The sequence below is a fragment of the Sus scrofa genome, chromosome 3 (assembly GCF_054392235.1).
Source record: "Sus scrofa isolate SSC_HxYL_T2T_F1_AM1 chromosome 3, Sscrofa_HxYL_maternal_Yorkshire_Landrace_v2.0, whole genome shotgun sequence".
NCBI classification, from domain to species: Eukaryota; Metazoa; Chordata; class Mammalia; order Artiodactyla; family Suidae; genus Sus; species Sus scrofa.
In genome coordinates, this window is record NC_139385.1 from 5,026,709 (window position 1) to 5,049,299 (window position 22,591).

The 22,591-nt window shown below is 52.8% G+C and overlaps 3 protein-coding genes and 1 long non-coding RNA gene across 23 annotated transcripts in view; 2 read left to right on the forward strand and 2 right to left on the reverse strand.

Annotated features, from left to right (window-relative positions):
* The window catches only part of EIF2AK1 (eukaryotic translation initiation factor 2 alpha kinase 1), a 293,498-nt gene extending 279,215 nt beyond the window's left edge, over window positions 1–14,283 (forward strand). For 5 of the 16 annotated variants that reach the window (XM_021086083.2, XM_021086084.2, XM_085016525.1 and 2 more), the window contains exons 11-15: window positions 1,920–2,020; window positions 7,692–7,806; window positions 8,518–8,600; window positions 9,929–10,162; window positions 13,388–14,283. In XM_021086083.2, coding sequence (XP_020941742.1) covers window positions 1,920–2,020; window positions 7,692–7,806; window positions 8,518–8,600; window positions 9,929–10,162; window positions 13,388–13,519 — 665 coding nt within the window. In that variant the 3' untranslated portion in view covers window positions 13,520–14,283. Of the gene's footprint in view, window positions 1–610; window positions 731–1,919; window positions 2,021–7,691; window positions 7,807–8,517; window positions 8,601–9,928; window positions 13,188–13,387 lie in introns of those variants that run through there. The other 11 variants (XM_085016518.1, XM_085016519.1, XM_085016523.1 and 8 more) reach the window with 5 other exon arrangements.
* Window positions 2,449–6,758, reverse strand: ANKRD61 (ankyrin repeat domain 61). 2 transcript variants are annotated; one of them, XM_085016563.1, is made up of 3 exons: window positions 6,468–6,758; window positions 5,270–5,367; window positions 2,449–3,568 (listed from the first exon to the last, which is right to left on the reverse strand). In XM_085016563.1, exons 1-3 carry the CDS (start codon window positions 6,681–6,683, stop codon window positions 2,623–2,625), a joined length of 1,260 nt encoding a protein of 419 aa, XP_084872689.1. In that variant the 5' UTR covers window positions 6,684–6,758; the 3' UTR covers window positions 2,449–2,622. The 2 variants fall into 2 exon arrangements, with proteins under 2 accessions (XP_084872689.1, XP_020941748.1); XM_021086089.2 differs by having other exon boundaries at window positions 5,270–5,364; window positions 6,468–6,731.
* Window positions 14,280–22,574, reverse strand: AIMP2 (aminoacyl tRNA synthetase complex interacting multifunctional protein 2). Of its 4 annotated transcripts, none has more exons than NM_001244557.1 (4): window positions 22,303–22,574; window positions 17,503–17,685; window positions 15,492–15,720; window positions 14,280–14,784 (listed from the first exon to the last, which is right to left on the reverse strand). In NM_001244557.1, the coding sequence occupies exons 1-4, from the start codon at window positions 22,435–22,437 to the stop codon at window positions 14,396–14,398; spliced, it is 936 nt and encodes a 311-aa protein (NP_001231486.1). In that variant the 5' UTR covers window positions 22,438–22,574; the 3' UTR covers window positions 14,280–14,395. The 4 variants fall into 4 exon arrangements, with proteins under 4 accessions (NP_001231486.1, NP_001231485.1, XP_084871715.1 ...); NM_001244556.1 differs by having other exon boundaries at window positions 17,503–17,709; XM_085015589.1 differs by having other exon boundaries at window positions 14,281–14,784; window positions 17,503–17,709; window positions 22,423–22,567.
* Window positions 18,734–19,571, forward strand: LOC146404348 (uncharacterized). Its single transcript, XR_014840106.1, has 2 exons — window positions 18,734–18,870; window positions 19,277–19,571. It is a non-coding gene; the product is annotated as an uncharacterized LOC146404348 (long non-coding RNA).
* Window positions 22,575–22,591: the final 17 nt, after the last annotated feature.

Below are 22,591 nucleotides of genomic sequence, written 5' to 3' on the forward strand. Positions count from 1 at the left end.
TAAATACTAAATAGACTGCAGTACAGTGTAACAGAACTTTTACATGCACTGGGAAACCAAAAGCCTTTAAAAAAACCTCTTAGGAGTTTCCATTGTGGCCCAGCAGAAATGAATCTGACTAGGATCCATGAGGACACAGGTTTAATCCCTGGCCTTGCTCAGTGGGTTAAGGATCTGGCGTTGCTGTGAGCTGTGATGTAGATTGCAGACACTGCTTGGATCCGGTGTTGCTGTGGCGTAGGCCGGCAGCTACAGCTCCGATTCGACCCCTAGCCTGGGAACCTCCGTATGCCACGGGAGTGGCCCTAGAAAAAAAGGCAAAAAGACAAAAATAAATAAATAAATAAATAAAATAAAATATAACTTTACCCTGGACGAAAGCTGACAACCCCCCCCCCCCCAGCTAGTGAGCAGGGCCACTGTCCTCGGTGATCCCTCTTGCTGCCAGTACGGGCCCTTGATAGGAGGCGGTGAGAAGGGCATGCTGTCTCTGTGGCCCTCCTCCCCAAAAGCCATAACCCCACGTCTAACGCTGAGAAGAACACCAGGCAAATCCCAGTCAAGGGACGTTCTGCAAAACACCTGACCAGTACTTCTCAAAACTGTCAAGGGCCTCACATACAGGAACAGTCTGAGAAACTGTCCCAGACCAGAGGGACCTCAAGAGGCCTGACAACTAAATGTAATGTGGTGACCTGGATGGAAGCCTGGAGCAGAAAGAGGACATTAGGTAAAAACGAGGGTCAAGTCTGAGTAACCTGTTGACCTGGAGCAGGGTTGGTGCCTTGCTTTGGACAGAGGTGCTGTGCTGATGTGAGCGGCTGATGACAGGGAAGCTGGGTGTGGATACGGCTGCTACCTTCATCCTTAACCCACTGAGCGAGGCCAGGGATGGAACCCGAGTCCTCATGGATACTAGTCAGATTGTTTCCGCTGTGCCACTAAAGGAACGCCTAAAAAAAAAAAGTTTTTCTTTTTTATGTAATTCAGCTTGCTTGGCTTGAGAATGCCAGGATTTTTTTCTTCATCAGTTTTTGTTTCAGTCTTACAGAACCTCTCTACCCTCTAAACGCCTATATTATGTCATAATATTAATAGTTAATCGATGCATTTACTTGTCCCCCCTTGTACTTCCCTTGTCAGTCATTTCTGGAAAATGCAGCCTCCCCATCTCCCAGGTGATGGGGGCTCACCCCTCGGCCTGACGCCGTTCCTGTTATTTGTAATAGTGTCTTTAATCCACAGTGGGCCAGGACACCGGATTTATTGGCATTTCCCCTCAGGATGTCAGGGGTTGAAGGGGACACAGACGTAGTTTAACGTGGACACCTACCTGGTGTCTGAGAATGGTTTTCGAAGCAGTGAAGTTAATATAGGGGCTCTCGGTGACATGAGAGGCCCTCTCTTTCGGGTAACGTGAAGTCCATCAACTGTTGGGAGCTAGTTCTTGACGTCATCTTTGTTAGCTGAGGCGCTCTCCCTGCCAATTTCTAGGTTTGAAACCATTTTGGACAGTTGACAGTGTTGGAAATCTGAATGAGGAGTTCCCGTCGTGGCGCAGTGGTTAACAAATCCAACTAGGAACCATGAGGTTTCGGGTTCGATCCCTGGCCTTGTTCAGTGGGTTAAGGATCCGGTGTTGCCGTGAGCTGTGGTGTAGCTCGCAGATGTGGCTCGGATCTGGCGTTGCTGTGGCTCTGGCGTAGGCCGGCGGCTACAGCTCCGATTCGACCCCTAGCCTGGGAACCTCCATATGCCGTGGGAGCGGCCCAAGAAATGGCAAAAAGACAAAAAAAAAAAAATCTGAATGTGATACAGGTGTCAGATGTTAGTGTATTTATGGCATTCATTACATTTTGGTGTTAATGAGTGAAAAATGGTTAGAGGAATAAATTTTTTTTTTTTTTTTTAACTTCAAGGTCCTTATGTTATGGCCAGTGTTGCAACAAAAATTTTTCAAGAATTGGTGGAAGGTGTGTTTTACATACACAACATGGGAATTGTACATAGAGATCTAAAGGTGAGTGGGGGAGATTAAATCATTCACAGCTGCTTATCAGGGATGACTTGGTAGTGGTTCATTGATTTAAATGAGATTATGGGGAGCTCCCTGGTGGTCAAGGTGTTAGGATTTGGTGCTTTCACCACTGAGGCCCAGGTTCAGTCCCTGGTTTGGGAACTGAGATCCCACATCAAGTTGCTGCCTATCGTTGCCAAAAATTAAAAAATAACAAACAAGTGAGGTTGTCTACTCTAGTTCATTTACGTCAGAGGTTATCATTACTTTTATATTATATAAATCACTGGGAGTTCCCTGGTGGCTCAGTGGGTTAAGGATCTGGCAGTGTCACTGTTGTGGCACCCATTCAATCCCTGGTCGCGGGACTTCCACATGCTACAGATATAGCAAAAAAAAAACAAACAAACAAACCCAAACGAAAAAGAATATTTAGGAAGAAACGTGCAAATAATTTTATTTTTTTGAAATAGGTTTAAGAACCAGTAGTTTGTACATTTGGGACGTATTAGGTGCGATGGGTTCGGTATTTTATGGGTCCACGTCTAGCCAGAAGGTGCGACTTGAGTTACTGAAATTCCGTGGCCGCGTGAACGTCTGTGATCTTATTTCAAGAGGTGCGCCAAGTCATGATAACCATATACAGAATTCCAGATCTTCAGCGGGAGAAGCTGCTTCAAGCGCTGTTTGTTTTTCTCCCCGTAGAGGTTTCTGATGTTTCTCTTGCAGATGTCCTCTAGGGATAAGGGTTTTTGGGATAACTTTATTAGGGTTTCCCTTAGGAGCTGGAATTCTGGGAGCATGATGCCTGCAGGTAGAATTCTTTGGCGGTTGGTCAGTCGCAGAGGGTAGGAGCGGTACAGTAACGTGGCGAGAAGTGCCGTGTCTCTGATGTTGGAGCTGCGCTGAAGGTACTTGTATATCGGAGACTCCCCATTTCTTGTCAGTATGTTAACACTGGCTTCGAATTCCAGCAAGAGATTGATTATTGCCTCTCTGCCTCCAAAACATGCCTCGTGGATCGCGGTTCGGCCCTCGTGGTCCTGGGCGTTCACCTTGGCTCCGTGCACGAGCAGCAGCCGGATGCAGCTCACGCCCGCGGCCAGCAGCCGGCCGGCCTTGCTGGACGCGGTGCGCACCGCCAGCTTCAGGGCCGTGTTCCCCGTGGAGGAGACGGCGCAGTTGACGTTGGCCCCGCAGGCGATCAGCGTCTCCATCGTCTCCTTGTTCAGGGTGTCCGCAGCCATGTGCAGGGGTGTCATGCTGGACCCGTTGGTAGCGTTGACCTGGGCGCCGTTTTGGGCCAGGATGGAGAGAGCCGGGTGGGTCCCGCACGTGATGGCCAGGTGGAGCGGGGAGTGCCTGTTGCTGTTGTCCACGCGTGCGTTCACCTGAGCCCCGTGTGCGCACAGGATGCGGAGGCACAGGACAGCGTTATTCTGGATGTCGGTCAGGATCCTTTGGATTCTGTTCCCCGGCTTTGTCCACGTGGCGGACGTGATGGGCCAGTGCAGCAGCAGCAGGTGCAGTGTGGTCAGGCCTCGTGTGTCCCTGCAAGAGGCAGCCATCTCGAATTACACTCAGCTCACAGGGCGGATGGCTCACAGAGCGCTAACGCTCCGTTTAGCTAAGGTACCCTCCCCTCGCCCCCAGTTGCCCTGAGGAAGCATTTGTGAATTTATGATGGTGTTTCATTTCTTGGGGTTTCCCTCCTTTGGGGGACAGGGTGGTATGTATCACAGCATGGAGGGGCCCAGTTGGTGTCTCCCGCCGGGACGGCGGCCTCTTCAAGGCTGTCTCTCAGTTGTGTCTGTGTCCCCCCCGCCACTCACACGGCTGTGCTGAGTTAGCAGCCGTTCAGTAGACGTGTGGTCCGGGATCCCGTGGACGTGAGCCTCGAAGGGCCGGCGGGCCCGCCGACTCAGTTCCTGGTGGCCCCGCGCCTGCTCCTGCCTGACAGTTCCCTTCGTGGGTGTGGATGACAGGGGCTGGATCTGGGGTTAGCGAGGCCACTCTCTCAGTCCCCCTTCCAGCCCAGGTGGAATGGGTGTCTACAACTGGGCCCTCGTTTCCTGTGCTGAAATCTACCAGGATTGCCTCCCAATTCCTTGACTTTGGCAGAGAAGAGGGAGAGGTTATTATGAGCATCTAACTGCTCCACTGGAATTAGAAGATGACTCTCCGTTCGCATGTGTTTCTTTAGCGTAAGGCTCTGTGCCAGGCGTCCGGTGAAACAGCAGGGAGTCCCCAGCCTGCAGAGCGCACAGTGCAGTGTGGATGCTTTAAACAGCCAGAGCCGGTGGGCACAGTTCTCAAGAGGCGTGTGCAGCCCTCAGCCAGGGCGCCTGCGGTTTGGAGAGTGGAAGCGGGTGGGCTCCTGGGGGAGGCAGGTGGTGGGCCAGTCACGGGGAGTGTGGGAGGGTCTGCAGATCTGGGGGCGGGGGGGGGGGAAAGGGGGCTCGTGGGGGAGGGGAGAGCGAGGCAGGTCAGGTGGGGGCTTCTGGCGGCCAGGCTCTGGGGCTTGGCTTTGTTCTACTCTGATTCTTCCAGTCACTCGGATGGCATTTGTTGGGCCCTTAGGAAGTGTCAGCCTTGGTTCGGGTGGAGAAGGGAGTTTGGGAAGCAGGAACTTCTTTCATTGAATCTTACCTTCTAGTGAAGGGTAGTAAACAAGAAAATCCATTGCCTATCTCCATTTTCTTATTTTTCATATCTCATTTAGGTTGTTAAACTCCCTGAGGGCTGTGACCAGGACTTTCTTTCTCTCTCTCTCTCTCTTTTTTTTTTTTTTGTCTTTTTTCAGGGCTGTACCTGCGGCACATGGAGGTTCCCAGGCTAGGGGTCAAATCAGAGCTGCAGCTGCTGACCTGCACTACAGCCACAACAACGCAGGATCCTAGCCGCGTCTGCCACCCACACCACAGCTCATGGCGACGCCAGATCCTTAACCCACTGAGCGAGGCCAGGGATTGAACCTGTGTCCTCTTCTGCTGAGCCACGACGGGAACTCCCAGGACTTAATTTTCTACTACCCCCTAGCTGAGCGCTTCATAATACTCTCAGTGCTTTAGGGGACTCACTGATTTGTGCTCTTGTGTTATTTCTGGTTTTTCGGAGGCTCTCATCTAGGCAGCAGAGAAATTAGTGTATTTAGAACATGAGCAGCCCGTGACCCCGGAGAAGGGATGAGCCCAGACGTGACCCGGAAAAGGAGTACCTGAGTCACGGCCGCCTGTCGCGTGAACAGCCTACCTTACTTCTGGGTCTGCGCCGTGTTCTAACAGACAGAGCAAACTCTGTGCCTTGCGGTGTTCGGCGGCCAGGTGGACGGGGATGACGGACTGCGTCTGCTTTGGGGGAAAAAAATCGAAATACATTACACGTAGCCCGGTGTAGTTAGAAATAATTGTTGCGTTAGCTTGCCATTTCAAAGGAAATAGTGCTATGTAGTAGCTCCCTCGTTCAGTATTTTCCTGGTACGTCGTGGAAACTCTGCTTTTCTTTTGTTCTGTTTTAAATGACCCTGAAACAGTCAATTTTATAAAATCTGGGTTTTACATAAATGCGCATTTACCAAAGTTGACTCTTTTTTTTTGGTCTTTTTGCCATTTTCTTGGGCCACTCCCTCGGCATATGGAGGTTCCCAGGCTAGGGGTCCAATCGGAGCTGTAGCCGCCAGCCTACGTCAGAGCCATAGCAACACGGGATCCTTAACCCACTGAACAAGGCCATGGATCGAACCCAAAACCTCTTCGTCCCTAGTCGTATTTCGTTAACCACTGAGCCACGACGGGAACTCCCCAGAGTTGACTCTCATGAAGAGCTCATTGTGTAAAATTAATGATAATTGCCATTAAGTCCGTTAGTACTTAAATTAACCCACATGGTCATTGACAAAGTAGGTTTTGTGTTTTTTAAGGCTTTGCCGAAGTCGTCGTATCAGTAGTAAAACCTGCATCTTCAGGGTTTCAGAGTTAATGCTGCTTCTGCCCTGTGCTCAGCTGAGCTGTTGATGAGAGTTCTTAAAATGTACAACTGGAGGCCTTCACAGCATGACTGCAAGGGAAGGGCAGAGGGTGACTTTTTGAAAAATTGTAAATTACGAAGGTAAATACTCATTGTACAAACATTTAGAAAAGGAAAACGTATACTTAAAAAAAAGGGACAAAAATCATTCTAGCCTGCAGACAGAACCAGCATCGGGGCGTCGGTGTTCTCCCAGCCAAGCGAGCCCTCGTCTCCGCTCCCATCAGTGCCCGCGTGACCCCTGGAAGGGGGCATCGCAGACTCAGAAGAGCCCGGCTCTGTGCTGGGGTGGCCTGTGCGGCCTCGGGCACGGCGCGGGCAGCCGGGAAGCGTGGCGGGTTCTCAGGAGTTAAGTGGCGTTCCTTCTGAAGCATCGCGTCTTTTTTTTTTTTCCCCTAAGTGACGGAGCAGGGACGGAGGCTACCTGGTTCGGAAGCAATCTGTAGCTGGCGGAGTCGGCCGGAAGGGTCATGGGCTGGTTGACGGGGTGGCTTCTCAGGAGAGCCTGGAGCGCGGCACGGTCCTCTCTCATGATGGCCTCGTAGAGCCGCGTGGGAAGAGCTGCCGACGGGCCCCCTTCCGGGGCCTGGGCCCGGGCAGCCGCCAGCTCCCTGCCGCCTCTCTTGGTTATGTTTCCCATGAGGGAAAGGTCGAGGGAGCACCCGGGAGTTCAGGGGAAACGTGCTGTGGAATTGGTCGCTTTCAGGCCCTTTATGATTCTTCCAGTTCAGTTCTAGAACTGCCCCAGAATCGTTGAGCCTCGTGTCTGTGAACGCGGTTCCTTTTTCTCGCAGGGCCAGGCTGTCTCCGGTGTCGTTTCCTCTGTCCTAGAGGACCCGATGGAAGCAGTTTTCAGGACTGTCTGCCCAGGGACAAAGCCATACCTAAATTACTCCTCTTCCACCTAAGGTTGTTTCTATTTTCCCTTCCCATTCAGTGACAGTTTGAAAAGTGGGCAGCTAGGGCAGCGAATCTGACTAGCATCCATGAGGGCGCAGGTTCGATCCCTAGCCTTGCCCCGTGGGTTAAGGATCCGGCGTGGCTGTGGCCGGTGCAGAGCTCTCTGAGTAGCGGTGCCTTTCCCCCCTGGTCTGGGAGTAGTTGCATCGCGAGATGTTTGGGGTCTGCAGTAGCTTAGAGAGAGTGAAGTGTGTACCTTCTCCCTTTAGAGTGTGACGTGGTTGTTCCCAGCCCTGCCTAACACATAAGCATCATCTGAGAGATGGGAAAAAATAGCATTTTTTCCATTAACAAAGAAAAAAAAAAAAATCAGAGTCTTTGACTCTTTGAGAGGATAGCAGCTTTTAAAAGCTCCATGGGTGATTCTCAGGTCAGGTCAGGGCTGAGACGTACTTGTGTTCAGGCGTGCGCTGTGTTGGTGGGACTAAGCTGGGGATTTTGACATAATGCTGACACCTGTGTCCACCCCTGGGAACAAGGATTTAATTGGTCTGGGGAGTGGCTTGGATGCCGAGGCTTTTTTTAAAGCTCCTCTGGTGATGCTGAGGTGCAGCGGGGCTTGAGAACCACGGCTCTCGTTTTGAATTTGTGAGGGGCTCCTTGCTCCTAAACTGGAGACTCGGCATCCACCCATTGTTACTGTCTGTCTCAGAACCCCCAGGACTTGACCTCTTGTGTTTGTTTACAGCCCAGAAATATTTTTCTTCATGGCCCCGATCAGCAAGTGAAAATTGGAGACTTTGGCCTGGCCTGCACAGACATCATACAGAAGAACACAGACTGGGCCAACGGAAATGGGAAGAGTAAGTTTATTTTAGCTGTTGTTTGCTTGGTGGGTTGTTTTTTTTTTTGTACATTGAAAAAGAAGTGGGGGAGTTCCCCGGTGGTCTAGTGGTTATGATTTGGCGCTTTCACCGCTGCGGCCTGGGTTCAATCCCTGGTCTGAAAACTTGAGATCCCATATTAAGCTGCTACACACCTCGGCCAAAAACAAAAAACAAAAAACAAACCAAAAAAACGGGCATGGGAGTTCTCATTGTAGCTCAGTGGAATCTGACTAGCATCCATGAGAATGCAGGTTTGATCCCTGGCCTCGCTCACCCGGCATTGCCGTGCACTGTGGTGTAGGTCACAGACGTGGCTTGGATCCTGTGTTGCTGTGGCTGTGGTGTAGGCTGGTAGCTACAGCTTCGATTCGACCCCCAGCCTGGGAACCTCCATATGCAGAGGGTAGGGTCCTAAAAAGAAAAAAACAAAACAAAACATAAAGATTCATAGCAAAGGTGAGATTTAAAGAAGTACCTATCCTTGCCTTGACAGGAGCTGCAATGCCCTGCTCAGAGTCAGGGGTCTTTGTTTCTTTTTTGGGCTGTGCCTGTGGCATGTGGCAGCAGCGTAAACCACTGCGGTGACAGCGCCGGATCCTTAACCCGCTGTGCCACAGGAGAACCCCTCGGGTCTTTACTGGCAGTATTAGCCCTGCCCTGCTTCATCTTTGGGTTTTCAAATTACAGGAACGCCAACACACACCTCCAGAGTGGGCACTTGTCTGTATGCGTCACCTGAGCAGTTGGAAGGCTCCGAGTATGATGCCAAGGTAGCCTTTGTTCCCTCTCACCCCTTCAGTGGCCTTCCCTGCAGGCGGCAGTCACAGAACCCACGGGAAGTCAGGTGGTTTGGGAGATAAGGGATCTCGGTAGGTTCTCTCTTACATCAAACCGCCCGTTAAAGTTGAGCCTCCCCTTTCAACTGAATCTGCTGCTTTACTATTTTTCGTTGTTTTTGTTTTGTTTGTGTCTTTTTGTCTTTTTCCAGGGCCGCACATGCAGCATGTGGAGGTTCCCAGGCTAGGGGTCGAATCGGAGCTGTAGCCGCTGGCCTGCACCGCAGCCACAGCAACACCAGATCCGAGCTGCATCTGCGACCTACACCCCAGCTCACGGCAACGCCAGATCCTTAACCCACTGAGCAAGGCCAGGGATCGAACCCGCAACCTCATGGTTCCTAGTCGGATTTGTTAACCACTGAGCCACGACGGGAACTCCTGCTTTGCTATTTCTAAATCCACACGTGTCATCGATAATTTTTGAAATGAGCTTTCCCTTTAAAATGTCACCTTCCCCTCGGGAAGCTAGGGTTCCCAGAAATCCATTTTCATCCCTTCCTTCTGCTTTCCGGCTTAGGTAAGTAAGTGCCCCAGGCCAGTGTGACACTTGACTCCCTTTGAGGTAGAAGATGCCGGAAGAGTTTTAAATCTGCCTGAAGGACTGTTAGAGGACTTTCTTTTCTCAAAATACCAGCCTAGTAACTTTTCTTCCTTTTGGTGAATCATTCGGCTTTTTAGTGATGGGGACAGAGCTGCCAGAAAAACCTCGGCTGCTCCGAAAATCCTATCGAGTAAAGACCTTCCTGAAAGAAAAGTGAACGATTTTAGGCAGCATTTGCTCAACTTGACCAAGGATGCGTAGCTCTGGGCCCAGGCAGAGGTGGGGCTGGGTCCCCAGGGTGCTTGCTGACCCCCTGCAGCTGCTCCGGGCCCTGCGGGCTCACGTTCTCAGGCTGCGTCTGGCCTGGATTTCCAAGGGGCAGTGGAGCCGGTGGTGTGGTCGTGACTGTTGTGGGTGGTGGGGGCCCCACCCCTGCCCCTGGCCTGGCCGTCCGACGCTTGTGCCCACGGATGCCCCTTTTTGGTATCAGAAGTGAGAATGTTGAGAGTAGGGCCAACCTGCCAATCAGGGCCGAAGGTCTTGCTGGCTGACCCTTGCCTCCCGGAGGGACCAGCCCGCCTCCTGCTGTGTTCCCTGTGTCGTAGGCACTGCCAGGCGTCCCGTCTCAGAAGTCCCCTCGCTTGTGAGAGGAAGGGGCTCAGGCCTGGGACTGTGAGTCCGTGTGTCTCATGCTAAGCGACCGTTTCCCCTTCTCCAGTCAGACATGTACAGCCTGGGGGTCATCCTGCTGGAGCTCTTCCAGCCGTTTGGAACAGAGATGGAGCGAGCGCAGGTTCTCACAGGTTTGAGAAGCGGCCGGATACCCGAGTCCCTCGGGAAAAGGTGCCCCGTCCAAGCCAAGTACATCCAGCACCTGACCAGGAGAAACGCGTCCCAGAGGCCGTCTGCGCTTCAGCTGCTGCAGAGCGAACTTTTCCAAAATTCTGGAAACGTATGTAAGGTTTTTCTTAATACCGGGGAAACGATGGCGCTTAAAGTGGCATTTGTTTAAGTTGTGAATCCCATGTCATGGACGGTGGAGCTTTTGGAATCAGGTTTCTGGAAACAAGGAATTTCCACCCATTCTCAGAGTTCCCACTGGCAGGTTTGCGTTTGTCGTCCACGTGAGCAGGTGACCCCTGCCAGCCGGCTGCTCGGCAAACGGTAAGATGGGCTCCAGCATCTTGCTGAATCAAGAGGTTTTTGTTTCCTTTCCAGCTATGGTATATGGCCTTTTAGCAGTTATTGTAAAGTATCTCCTATCCCAAGAGACACACACCAAGGGGGCAGGCCAGCAGTGGTTTTCAGGGGCACCGGAGCAGCTGTGGTGGGGACCCCATCGCCCCACCTGCCAGCTCACAGTAAGTGTGAGTCTGGTTTTCTGTCCTGCGAGGAAGTGTTGGCCCAGGCAGTCCATCCCCTTCCTCCTTCCCGACACGGTGCGCTGGTGCCGGGTATCGACAGAGACACTCTAAGACTTAAAAAGCTTCATTCAAGTACATTCACAGGAGTTCCCCTTGTGGCTCAGTGGTTAACGAACCCGACGAGGAACCATGAGGTTGCGGGTTCGATCCCTGGCCTCGCTCCGTGGGTTAAGGATCCGGCGTTGCCATGAGCTGTGGTGTAGGTCCCAAACGCGGCTTAGATTCTGTGTTGCTGTGGCTCTGGCGTAGGCTGGTGGTTACAACTCCGATTCAACCCCTAGCCTGGGAACCTCCATATGCCGTGGGCGCGGCCTTAGAAAAGACCCAAAAAAAGATACATTCACAGGTTCTCACTTAAAGCAGGTCCTCAGACCAGCAGCATCAGCCTTTCTTAGAGCTTGTTAGAAACTCAGGTTGCTGGACTCCGCCCCAGGCCTGCATTTCTTTTTTTTTTTTTTAAATGTTCTTTTTCTTCCTTTTCTGGCTGTACCTGTGGCATATGGCAGTTCCTGGGCGAGGGGTGTAGTCGGAGCTGCAGCTGCCAGCCAGCACCACAGCCACAGCCACAGCCACGCCTGATCTGAGCTGTATCTGCCATCTCTGCTGCAGCTTGTGACAATGCCAGATCCTTAACCCACTGAGCGAGGCCAGGGATCGAACCTGCATCCTCACGGATACTAGTCGGGTTCTTAATCCACTGAGCCACAATAGGAACTCCCAGGCCTGCATTTTAACAAGATCTCCAGGTGATTTATGCAGTGTTTGAGCAGCGTTGCATGCATTCACTGGTTCTCAGAGTGTAGTCTCCAGGCCAGCAGTGTAAACTCACTGGGAACTTGATAGAATTCTCAGACCTCCCCCGACCTGTTAAAAAAGAAATCTGGGGGAGAAGGGACAGCTGTCTATGCTTCCAGAAAATTCTCGAAGTGGTTCTGAGGCACACTTAGTTTGGGAACTGCTTGTGATGGTTTAGCTGATTTGTCTTCTGTTTAAGCCTTACTCATTTTCAGGTAAAACTGAATTTTACTAGATTGAATGGGTAAGTAGAGTGCTCTGTCTTTGACAGTAGCAGATATGGTTGTTAAATTTATTGCCTCATATGGAGAGTATTTTCTACCTCCCATGAAGAAGGTTTGAGAGATGAGTTATTTGGTATGAGTGGTAGGGACTTCTCCTGTCCTGGAGACTTGTTCATAAAAGAACCTACACGTACCTGTGCAGATGAACTTGCATGCGCGAGCAGCCCTGTCTTTGCACCGTCGTGCAGGCCTGTGGAGAGGGTCCTGCGGAGCTCACAGCGTGCAAAAAGGACCTTAATAATCAATGGGGAAGGTGCAAAAAGGACCTTAATAATCAACGGGGAAGGTGCAAAAAGGACCTCAATAATCAACGGGGAAGGTGCAAAAAGGACCTTAATAATCAACGGGGAAGGTGCAGAAAGGACCTTAATAATCAATGGGGAAGGTTATGGTTGTTCCATGACCTTTAAAAATGTTTGTCAAGGAGTTCTCTTGTAGTGCAGCTTGGGTCGCTGCTGTGATGGGGTTTCGACCCCTGGCCCGGGAACTTCCACATGCCACAGGCGGACCCAAAAAAAAAATGTGTCAAAACGTTAAAACTCTCTTGTTAGTTATAGATGTATATGGAAATGAAGAAATTACAGAACTGTAATTGAGAATTAAAGTGTTTCAAGAGGAGTTTGGCGCTCCCCTGTGGCCTCAGTGGATTAAGATCCCAGCTAGCAGCCCTGAGGATGAGGGCTCCATGTGCGGCTCCACTCCGCGGGTTAAGGATCCCGCGTTGCCGTGAGCTGCGGTGTAGGTCACCGCCTTTGCGGCCTCGGCCCAGATCCGGTGTTGCTGTGACTGTGGTGTAGGCTCCAGTATGACCCCTAGCCTGGGAACTTACATATGCTGAAGAAAAGAGAAAAAAAAAAAAGTAGTTTGAACAGCGTCTGCCTTCACCTCGTCCTCTAACTTAGGATACAGAGTGAGCATCTTTTCAGTGACTTGTCAGACGCCTTTCTGAGTTTGGATCAGTTTCTGGCATTTTGTCCGTGGCACCTGTGATGCTGGGATCCGTCTCCGAGAGCCCTTCTGATGTGCGTTCTCTCTCGGATGGGGCCACCCTTTTCCTGCGTGTGTTGATAAGCCGTCTTCACTGTGTCTGCTGGTGGCAGGATCAGCTTTCCCACGATCAGCTGTTCCATCCCTAACACCTTTTCAATTTGATTTTCACTCCCAGCATCGTCACGTTTCATCACTTTGCTGCACTTCCACCTTTGTGGGCCCATTCCCTCTTTCATTTTCCGTTTTGTAAAGCTGTCACGTGGGTTTGCCACTGGGAGCCAGGAGGCTGTGCAACCCCCACATTCCCTGCCTGTCTGTCAGCCACGTCACGGATGCAGTGGCCCACCACCAGCCTTTGAGGGAAGTGAGGTGACTGTCCCGGATTGTGACACCCGTGGATGTTGACACTGCTAAGGTCATTAGAGTCCCCACACCCTGGTAACTGACGCTGAACCCATGCTGCTGGGCGACGCACGATAAAACGGTGAGAAGTGGAATCCACATGTGTCGGGACCGTGCAGAGCAGGCCTGTGTCCACAGGCCACGGGTCAGTTCCCAGGTCAGGGATCGAACCCGAGCCACAGCAGTGACAAAGCCAGGTCCTTCACTGCCGGCTCATCAGGGAACTATGCTGTATAAAAGGAAGAAGCCATTCTAGTGGAGCTTAAAATCCTCTCTTTACAGGTTAATCTCACCCTGCAGATGAAGATACTAGAGCAAGAGAAAGAAATCGAAGACCTGAAGCAGCAGCTGCGCCTCCTCTCTCAGGACAGAGGGGTGGAGGAGGACGTGAGAGACGAGCGGGAGCCCGTCTAGCCCAGCGGGCTCTGTACATAGGAATGTGGACTTATTACTCTTTAAGCTAAGTACTTAACTGGAATGGACATTTTCAGTCTTTTTTTTTTTTTTTTAAGGTGTAACTCTTAATCCTATTTAGGAAGCCCGAACAAGTCTTAGTAAAGTGGGTTTGGAAGTTCCCCCAAGCTGCTTTTTCCTAAGGAACTGTTTTCCGGCCACATTCTGAACTTCCGACGGCTCTGGAGGTGACCTCCTCCGTTCTTGCCCTTCTCCGGAATGTCTGACTCAACTGCCACCGGCCAGCCAGGCTCCGAAAGTCCTCTGGGAGGCCCTGCTGCAGACCTGGGTGTGCCCCACGCCCACGGCCGCCCAGGCCTGTGCACTAGCTGGGCTGCTCCAGGCTTGACAGCTGTTAACTCACCAACCTCCAGCTGCTGCCCGGTCATTGCCGGGAATGAACTGGCTCTGTGGCTGCTGCTGCATCTCAGCACTGTGCGGCCTGCCTCCGGTCTCACCTTACCACTGTCCCCAGCCCACACCCCGTCAAAGCTTTGTGCGTCTGGTCCCGTTGAGCTCCAAGCAGCTCTGCCTTCAGCGTCCCTGCTCTTGTTCCCACGGCCCTTCCTCCATCAGAGACTTGCCTCCCCCCAAACCTACCTTCCCCAGAGGCAGTGACGTGACACATTCACCCCTATGCCCCCAAATGTACCTGCCAGGCAGCTGGCAGGGTGTGTTGCACACAGCGTTGGTGCATGTTAAATAAAATGAAAACCACAGAGTGACTATAGGATGCTTTTATTGATACGTGACAGGTGGCCTAAGGACGTGGAGCACACGTCCCTTTATCAGTCACAGGCACCAGAGAGCACCATCCTCGACGGCAGTGACCGAGGCTCACCGAAGGAGCTGGAGGGCCGTGTGGAAAGGGGCCAGGTTTTCGCAGGCCCCCATCCACTTCTGCACGCTGGCCGGCACCACCGCGCCGCAGGCCCCCGTCTGCCGGAGCGCGGACCACAGCACCACGTCGGCCACCGTGAGTTCGTTCCCAACGAGCCAGGGGCTCTTCCCGAGAGCAGAGTTCATGGAGCGGAACACGGCGGCCTTTTCTTTACTGCTTCCCTCTTTGAGCTGAAAGACGGCTGTGTCCACCCAGCTGTCCATGAGGGTCAGGCTCACGGCGTCCTGCTTCCGGCCAAAGAGCGAGAACAGGAAGCGGGCGATGTTGCCTTCGCCTTCGATGGGACACATGGTCTGGACACTGAACTTCATCTGCGTCTTGGGCACTGGAAGCAAACAGACCGCCGGAGAGTTTATGGAGAGCTGCCCGGCGGGAGGGCGGCCCGCCAGCCACAGCCGGCGGCGGGGGAGAGTGTCTTTCTAGGAAAACTCCGTCCTCCGTCCGTCTCCCAAAGGTGAACCTTCAAGCACGTTTACGGAGGGTGTGTTTAAGCGGTGCACACTAGTTACAGAATAACCATCTCTGGTACTTGATGATGACAGTTTTCAGGTTAGAAGGGTCCTCAGACGGTCTGTCCCGAACCCTGGAAGACGACGACTGGAAGCAGGAGTCCCCGCTCCCAGGCGGGACCTCGTGCTGCCCTGGCCCTTGGGGATGGGAACTGAGCCGGGCGAGGCACACAGCAGGGGGATGACGGGTACATGATGTGCTGCCATCCTTTCCAAGATAGCGTCAGTGCCCCCGTGATGGCAGCTTCGGCAATGTGAGGGCCAGGTGGTTGTGACAGCCCTCCCTGCCCTGCCGGGGCTGCTGAGACAGGATTCCCCTAGACCTGCTCTCAGCGGAGACCTTAACCTTCCCTCGGGGTCAAGACGCGTCTGCTCCCCTGGGAGCACCCGCCCACAAGCGATCCGGCCTGACAGCCAACAGGTGAAGGGTCTGCGGGGCTGGGGACTGTCCCCCGCCCAGCGCCCGCTGCCTCCCGGTCCCGTCCCCGAGCCTTACTCCCCGAGCCTTACTCCCTCCGCTTACCGTCCTTCCAGATCAGAGTGAAGCCCAGCTGGTACTCGTGCCGGGGCTGCTGCTTCTGCTCGCCGAAGCACTTGAGAAGGTGCGGCGGCACGCGCTGGACCGCCGAGTGCGTGTGGACCGCGGACAGCACCCTGTAGTGGTCACACAGCAGCCGGTGCAGCACGAGCAGGGACAGGGGGGGCGAGGCGGGGTTGGCGTTGATCACGATGTCCTTCAGGGCCCCGTAGTCCTGGTGACAACAGAGCGGGGGATACCAGAGGCAGCCTGCGCGGACGCCGAATCTGGCGCCCGGCTTTGACCCAAGCAGGCGAGTGCACTCCGGCCCCTACGGTCGTCCCACCGACAGCAGGGGACGGACGGGAGCCACCAGGGGCTCTCGGCTCAGGAAGAGGCGGAGCTGAGGCGGCAGCTCACTCCCACCCTGCACCCCTGCACAGCGGCTCCCAGAAACAAAAGGTGACTCCCCTGTCACATCAGTACAACGCGTTTGGGGGGACACTTCCGCTTGCCCCTGAGTTAAGAAAATTACACATGCAGTTCCTCCGCCTACTAAACCTTCCTAACGCCTGACCGGATGCAGCTTCTACAGCAACGTGTCTGAGTGACAGGACAGTGAGGAGCCTCCTGGGAAGGGTGCTGGCTCAGGGAGAGTCCAAAACACGAGGTGGTGAGCATCGTGCCAGCACTCTCGGCCTCTAGAGACGCAGACGTGGTCTTACTTCTGTAACTTCCCTCTTCCCAAGGAATGAGCTCAGAATACAACGGAGGCCTAACTCCTTGGCTTTCTGCCCACAGCTTGCTGCGATCTGACTGGCAGCCTCGCCACTCCTGCCGCCGCCCTTCGGCTGGAGCCACGCGGGGCGCTCTGCAGTTCTCGGAATGTGTTAGGTGACACCATGCCTTCTGCGGTGTCAAAATTCACCTCAAGCACCGTGTACTCTGGGAGGTGCTCTGAACGCCCGGCAGAGCCGTGCCACCCACTCATCAGACTGGCTCCCTGGGGGCCTGGCTGGGTGGGGTCCCGTTGGGCCCTGGGCGCAGGCAGGTGTGAACTGGATGATGGAAGAGGACGTGGGTGCAGAGGCGCCAGCGTTACCAAAAACAGCTCTGGGGGAGACACCGCAGTGTAGCCCCCCCTTGTTAGTCTGTAAGTAGGACCACTTCTCTCTCTTTTTTTTTTTGTCTTTTTAGGGCCGCACCCATGGCACATGGAGGTTCCCAGGCTACCGGGTCTAATCGGAGCTATAGCTGCAGGCCTAAGCAATGCCAGATCCTTAACCCACTGAGCAAGGCCGGGGACTGAACCCACAACCTCGGGGTTCCTATCAGACTGTTTCTGCTGCGCCACCATGGGAACTTCTTAGCAGGACCACTTCTATCACCAGTTCGGGGCGGGGGGGGGGGAAGCAGGGATTTTCGGGACAAACCCTCTCACCCCCAGTGGTAACGAGACATTCTCTGCAGTCAGACTGTCCTCTACCTCAGGTGACGCCTGTACGCTGCTCTTAACAGCGGCTGGTGCAACCGCATCTTAACACGGCAAACTGAATTTAAGCAAAATGCGTCTGAAGTATGAAACTGTGGCTGGCCTTTAGCAATAAACTGCAAAAAAGTCTGGCGGGATTTTTGTGCCTGGGCAGCCAAAGCTCTGAATCTCAGGCTTTTCTCAAGGAGTTAGGGGAGCGAACTACCCAAGATCTGTTTCTCCAGGACCTGGAGGCCGAGGCAGCGGCCAGGCGTGGCAGGAAGTGGTGGCGCGACTCCCTCTTCTGCCTGAGGAGCCCCCTGTTCTTCCCTGGGCCCGAGAGACCAAGGAGCAGCGTTAGAGCTCGCCCGGCTTCTCCAAAGCTCACAAGCCTGTTCTGTGCAAGGGTGCAGTCGGTTAGAGGAGGAAAAAACAACACGCTTTTTGTACTGCCTCGTTCAACTCGAAGGCTCTAATGACCCTGGTGGGATTTCCGGCACAGGAACCACCGCGGTCACCGGAGTTCTTCGCCTTCCGTGAACCTACCTTTCCAAGCACAGAATTCAGGTCGAACGCGCTGGTGGCTAAGGCGGCGGGCTCCTCGGCTTGGATTATGTTGGTCACATCCAAGTCCGCGTCTGGCGTCTGAATCATCTTGGACAGACCATCAACCGCAGCTTTCAGCTCGTACAGACGCTTCAAAATATCGTCCTGGCGGGACTCGAGAGCCTGAAGCGATGGGTCAGCCGCTTCCTAAATACACCAGAGTCAAACGTGCATCTCCTCTCGCATCAGGACAGTCTGTTTAAAGGTGACCCCGTGTCTTTTGCTCAGTTCCACGAATTCATCCAGCCTCCCACCTTTCCTAAGACATTCAAATGGGGCAGAATCATCTCCTCTCCCCAGACCAAGAGGCCCCGCATCTCAGTCCCCAGGGGCTATGAACCAAAAAATGCTGCGACTGGAAGCCACTGTGAAATTGAAGGTCTCCTGTTTCAGGTAATTTAGTCTCTTAAGAATACAGAATGAAAGAAGATCAACATAAATTGTTGTTGGTATCAAACTCGTGCAAAATACGTAGTATAAATGAGCAGAAAAAGACCAAAGGCGGCAGTGACAGTGTCGTCAATACTTCATACGAACAGTAGGGAAAAGGGGGCACCTGGGTTAAAAAAAAGGCGTCCTTTGGCTTGGCAGTATGGCCAGGGGGTCAGTGATGGATTCCTCAAATCATTTTCCAGGCAGTACTAGCACTCTGCTATCTTAGAATCATCTAGAACTTTTTCACTGCTGAAAATGCACAACTTCATAAATCGGAAATGCATTCTTCATTGCATCTTTGCAATCTCTGCATCTTTCTTGCCTGGCCTGGTGGACTCGTAAACCGTAAATAACCAATAATACCTGCTGAGGAATAAGTCTCAAATCTCTACAGACTTTATTTATTTCTTGCTTTTTAGGGCCGCAGTGCGGCATATGGAAGTTCCCAGGCTAGGGGTTGAATTGGAGCTGCAGGTGCTGGCTTCCGCCACAGCCACACAGGATCCAAGCTGCATCTGCAACCTATACAACAGCTCTCGGCAACACGGGATCCTTAACCCAGTTAAGTCGAGGCCAGGGATCGAACCTACATCTCCCCAGATACAAGCTGGGTTCATTACCACTGAGCCATGATGGGAACTCCCTCTGGACATTTATCTTAAAAAGCAGCAGGGAGAAGCCTAATGGTTACACTGCACAACCTACTTCCAGATTCACAAGTTCTCACAAAAGATCACCCCTTTGAATCAGGAGAACGAACAGGTTACGCATGAAAGCGCTGGAACCCAGACCGAAGAGTCAGGAAGGCAATGACCTTGAGTCCTCAGGACACAGTGTGAGTGGAGGAAGAGTACGTGCTCAGTTTGCGTGGCGGTGAGTTTAAGGAACAACTGTTCCTCTGCCTTGTCACTCATAACGCAGCCCTTTCCCACAGACCAGTTCATCACCAGCTGCTGTCTGTTTTCTGGACTCCACGGTCACTGCCTGAGTCCAAGGGGCCATTTTTCACCTGCCCCACTTCCACCTTGCACCCATTCTGGTCCACCCCTCCTTGAGATGGTGCCCAGAGCTCAAAATAACCGCTGTGGCTGCAAAACAAAGCCCTTACCCTGGGGGCCTGCTCGGGAGCAGGGAGGTTTGGGCCTCTGGTTCCTGCCACTCCCATTGTGCTAAGACACCTAGCCCCCACCTGCCACAGGGCTCTTCCTCCTCAGGTTCCCTCTGTCCCCAAGACCCATCCTCTCTTCCCTCAGCGGGTTAATGTCTGTTTATCCTACAGCTGGATCCCCACACTCTCATCTTCCTGCACCTGCTGCTCTTGAGCTCAGACAGCAAAGCAATGCAAGATGACTACTGTCTGGGTGGACACAGAACAAAGAGGTCAGGGTGTCACTGTGTACAGAATGGATGGTCCACAAGGACCTGCTGTGTAGCTCAGGGAAATGTACGCAACACTCTGTGATAACCTACATGGGAGGGGCTAAGTGCACACGGATAGCTGAGTCACTCTGCGGCACAGCGGAAACGAGCACAACATGGGAAATCAACCCCACGTCAGTAAAAATTTTTAAAAAGGAATGAAGAATACAAAACTGGAAAAGGGGGAGCTCCCGTCATGGCTCAGCGCAAATGAATCCAATTAGTATCCATGAGGATGTGGGTTTGATCCCTGGCCTCACTCGGTGGGTTAAGGATCTGGCGTTGCGTTGTCGTGAGCTGCGATGTAGGCCTGCAGCTGTAGCTCTGATTCGACCCCCTAGCCTGGGAACTTCCACATGCTACAGGTGCAGCCCTAAAAAGAAAAACAAAAAACAAAAACAAAACTGCAAAAGGGAGTTCCCCTTGTGGCTCAGCAGGTTAAGAACCCAACTAGTAACCATGAAGATGCAGGTTTGAGCCCCGGCCTTACTTAAGGATCCAGTGTTGCTGCACGCTGCCGTGTACGTTGCTGTGGCTGTGGTGCAGGCCCGTAGTTGCAGCTCTGCTTGGACCCCTCTCCTGGGAACTCCCATATGCCCTGGGTACGGCCCTTAAAAAACACACACACAAAACTGTGTCAATGAAGTGATTAGCTGTGGACCAGAAATGAGGGAGTACGACCGATGTGTGACAGGTAAGGCTGCCCTGTGGGAGCCTTGTCACTCAGCATCAGTTCCGAGCAATACTTGTAACCTCTTCATCCACCTGTACCTGTGCATTGTTTGTGCACAACTCTGCTCTTTTCCACAAATGCCAGCTGGGCTCCTGCCTGACCCGGAACAAAGCACCCATTCTGTTCAAAGTCCGTCAACACGCACTGCAGACGGTCTGGGCGCAGGGCTGCAGGGGGACCGTGGCCAGTGACCAGGAGCCCGGCACGGCTCAGTGTGAGGAACTCGGAGGTGTCCGAGCTCTGCTTTACCTGCCACCCCTTCTTTCTTTTTCTTTTTTCTTTTTTTTTTTTGGTCTTTTTGTCTTTTTGCTATTTCTTTGGGCCGCTCCCGCAGCATATGGAGGTTCCCAGGCTAGGGGTCGAATCGGAGCTGTAGCCGCCAGCCTACACCAGAGCCACAGCAACGCAGGATCCGAGCCGCGTCTGCAACCTACACCACAGCTCACGGCAACGCCGGATCGTTAACCCACTGAGCAAGGGCAGGGACCGAACTCGCAACCTCATGGTTCCTAGTCGGATTCGTTAACCACTGCGCCACGACGGGAACTCCCTGCCACCCCTTCTAATGCCGGCCCGCTCTTTTCCTCACTCAAGCTGCACTATCCCTTGGTGTGCTGTTTATCCATCTGTTTCATTTTACATGTATTCAGAAGCAGTTTATTTTATTTTCTCATTTCCCCTGGAGATGCCAGACTTCTAATTATCTGTCTGTCCATGCTGCTGTCATCTGCTAGATGAACATCTAGCAGTTTAATGCCCAAAGTCCTGTTAAAAAACAGGACTTTGTCTCAAAAGAGATGTGACACTCCCCACTCTGGGTCTTTCTTTTTGGTTCCATGGGGACTGTCCAGGTGAAGAGACACTGGACCATGCCTGCAGTGAGACAACAGCTGTGTCATTTGGTTTCAAATAAACTAACCACCTCTCTTCAAGGCAGAAAGCTCTTAAGACAAAGGATGACACGGAAAATGAGCCACGGAACTTATCTATTTACTCATCTTCAGTGAGAATGAGCAGAAGGTCTCTCCAGATGGAAGACTAGGACATATATGTGCAATAATTAAAAAAGTAAAAGTTGAGCAGGTACTTTCACAAAAGAGGCAATCAAAATGCCCAATAAACATGAAAGGTCTGGGAGATGGAAACTAAACTGACATTAGGATGCCCCGTACACCGACCAGCTTTGTGGAGGGCTGCCACCATGAGAAATTCGCATGCACTGCAGGTGACAGCACAAACCAGTAGGACTGCTTTGGAAAGCAATTTAGTCCAGTTGAAGATAGACCAGCCCACTGAGCCAGCAATGCCATCGCTTAGAATTTACCTTACATCTCCTCAAGTACAAGAATATTCACTGCAGAATTATTCATAGAGCCCGAAATGGAAAACCAGCCAACGCCCGTGAGCAGTGGCCTGGGAGCTATAACCTTGGGGCACAGCCATGCGAAGGAGCAGCCGACCGCAGAGGGCGAACGCTTCGGGTTTTTTTTTTTTTTCATGCAGCAAAGCGATTCTTAAAATAATGTCCAGAAGAGGCAGCCAGACACTGCAGGGCACAAACTTCACGCTTCCACTTACACCAACACTACAGTTTAGGAATGGATTCTTAGATGATGAAATAAGAGAGAAAAGCAGGACATACTGACCATGCAAGGAGGGAACTTGGGGGGTGGTTTTAGGAGGGGGCGCTGACAACGTGTTATTCTGAGTGGTGACCCTTGGATTAGCTTTATAATTCCTCAAAATAAACATTTGCGGGCTACTCGCTTTTCTGTAAGTAAAATTTCCTACTAAAAAAGTTTAGTTACAATAAAAAAAAAAAGATGGATCTTTTAAGAGAGAATTAAAATTACAGCCACTCCGAGACCGACGGGCGCGTGAGGCTGGGGTGGGAAGGGCGATAGGGCCCGGCCCCCTCGGCGAGTTCTGGACAGCTGCGTCCCACCGCGGGGTCCTAGAGGGGCTCCAGCCCGCAGTCCCCCAATTGAGCCCGCCAGGGCAGCGGCGCCTGCGAACTAAGCAAGAGGGCGGCGGGGTGGGGCCGCGGCAGAGTCAGAGCGCCTGCGCGCTGAACAGGCAAGGGATGGAGAGCAGCCCGGACGCCTGCGCACTGGGTTGGTGGTGGGGGAGGGGCAGGGCCCGCCGGCTCCTACCTGCACGTGGCCCGCGGCTGGAGCTGGGTTGTCGGTCCTGCAGTGCACGTTGGGCAGCCGGTACATGCAGGTGGGAAGTTCTACACGGAGAGATGCACTGCCCTCGTGGTAGGGCTTTACCTGGTACATCGGCATCGTGGGACCCAAAGGAGGGAAGGTGGCGAGTGAGGGACACGAACGCTCAAAAACCGTCCAAATCCTAGACGGACCGCAGACACCTCGTTTCCGACCCAGCTACTAGCGTTGGCGAAAGCTCAGTTCCTGTGCTCTAATTGGCCTCTGCTTTCCT

Bases quoted from the DNA above. Each gene is read 5' to 3' on its own strand.
- ANKRD61 (XM_085016563.1), bottom strand. From the start codon at position 6,683: ATGGGAAACATAACCAAGAGAGGCGGCAGGGAGCTGGCGGCTGCCCGG. The intron at 5,368-6,467 runs GTAGCCTCCGTC...TTTCCCCCAAAG, and splicing joins ACAGATTGCTTCCGAACCAG to CAGACGCAGTCCGTCATCCC. The intron at 3,569-5,269 runs GTAGGCTGTTCA...TGCCTCTTGCAG, and splicing joins GGCGCAGACCCAGAAGTAAG to GGACACACGAGGCCTGACCA.
- AIMP2 (NM_001244556.1), bottom strand. From the start codon at position 22,437: ATGCCGATGTACCAGGTAAAGCCCTACCACGAGGGCAGTGCATCTCTC. The intron at 17,710-22,302 runs GTAGGAGCCGGC...TGGTGTATTTAG, and splicing joins CAGCCGCGGGCCACGTGCAG to GAAGCGGCTGACCCATCGCT. The intron at 14,785-15,491 runs GTAAGCGGAGGG...GTTTGCTTCCAG, and splicing joins CACTCTGATCTGGAAGGACG to TGCCCAAGACGCAGATGAAG.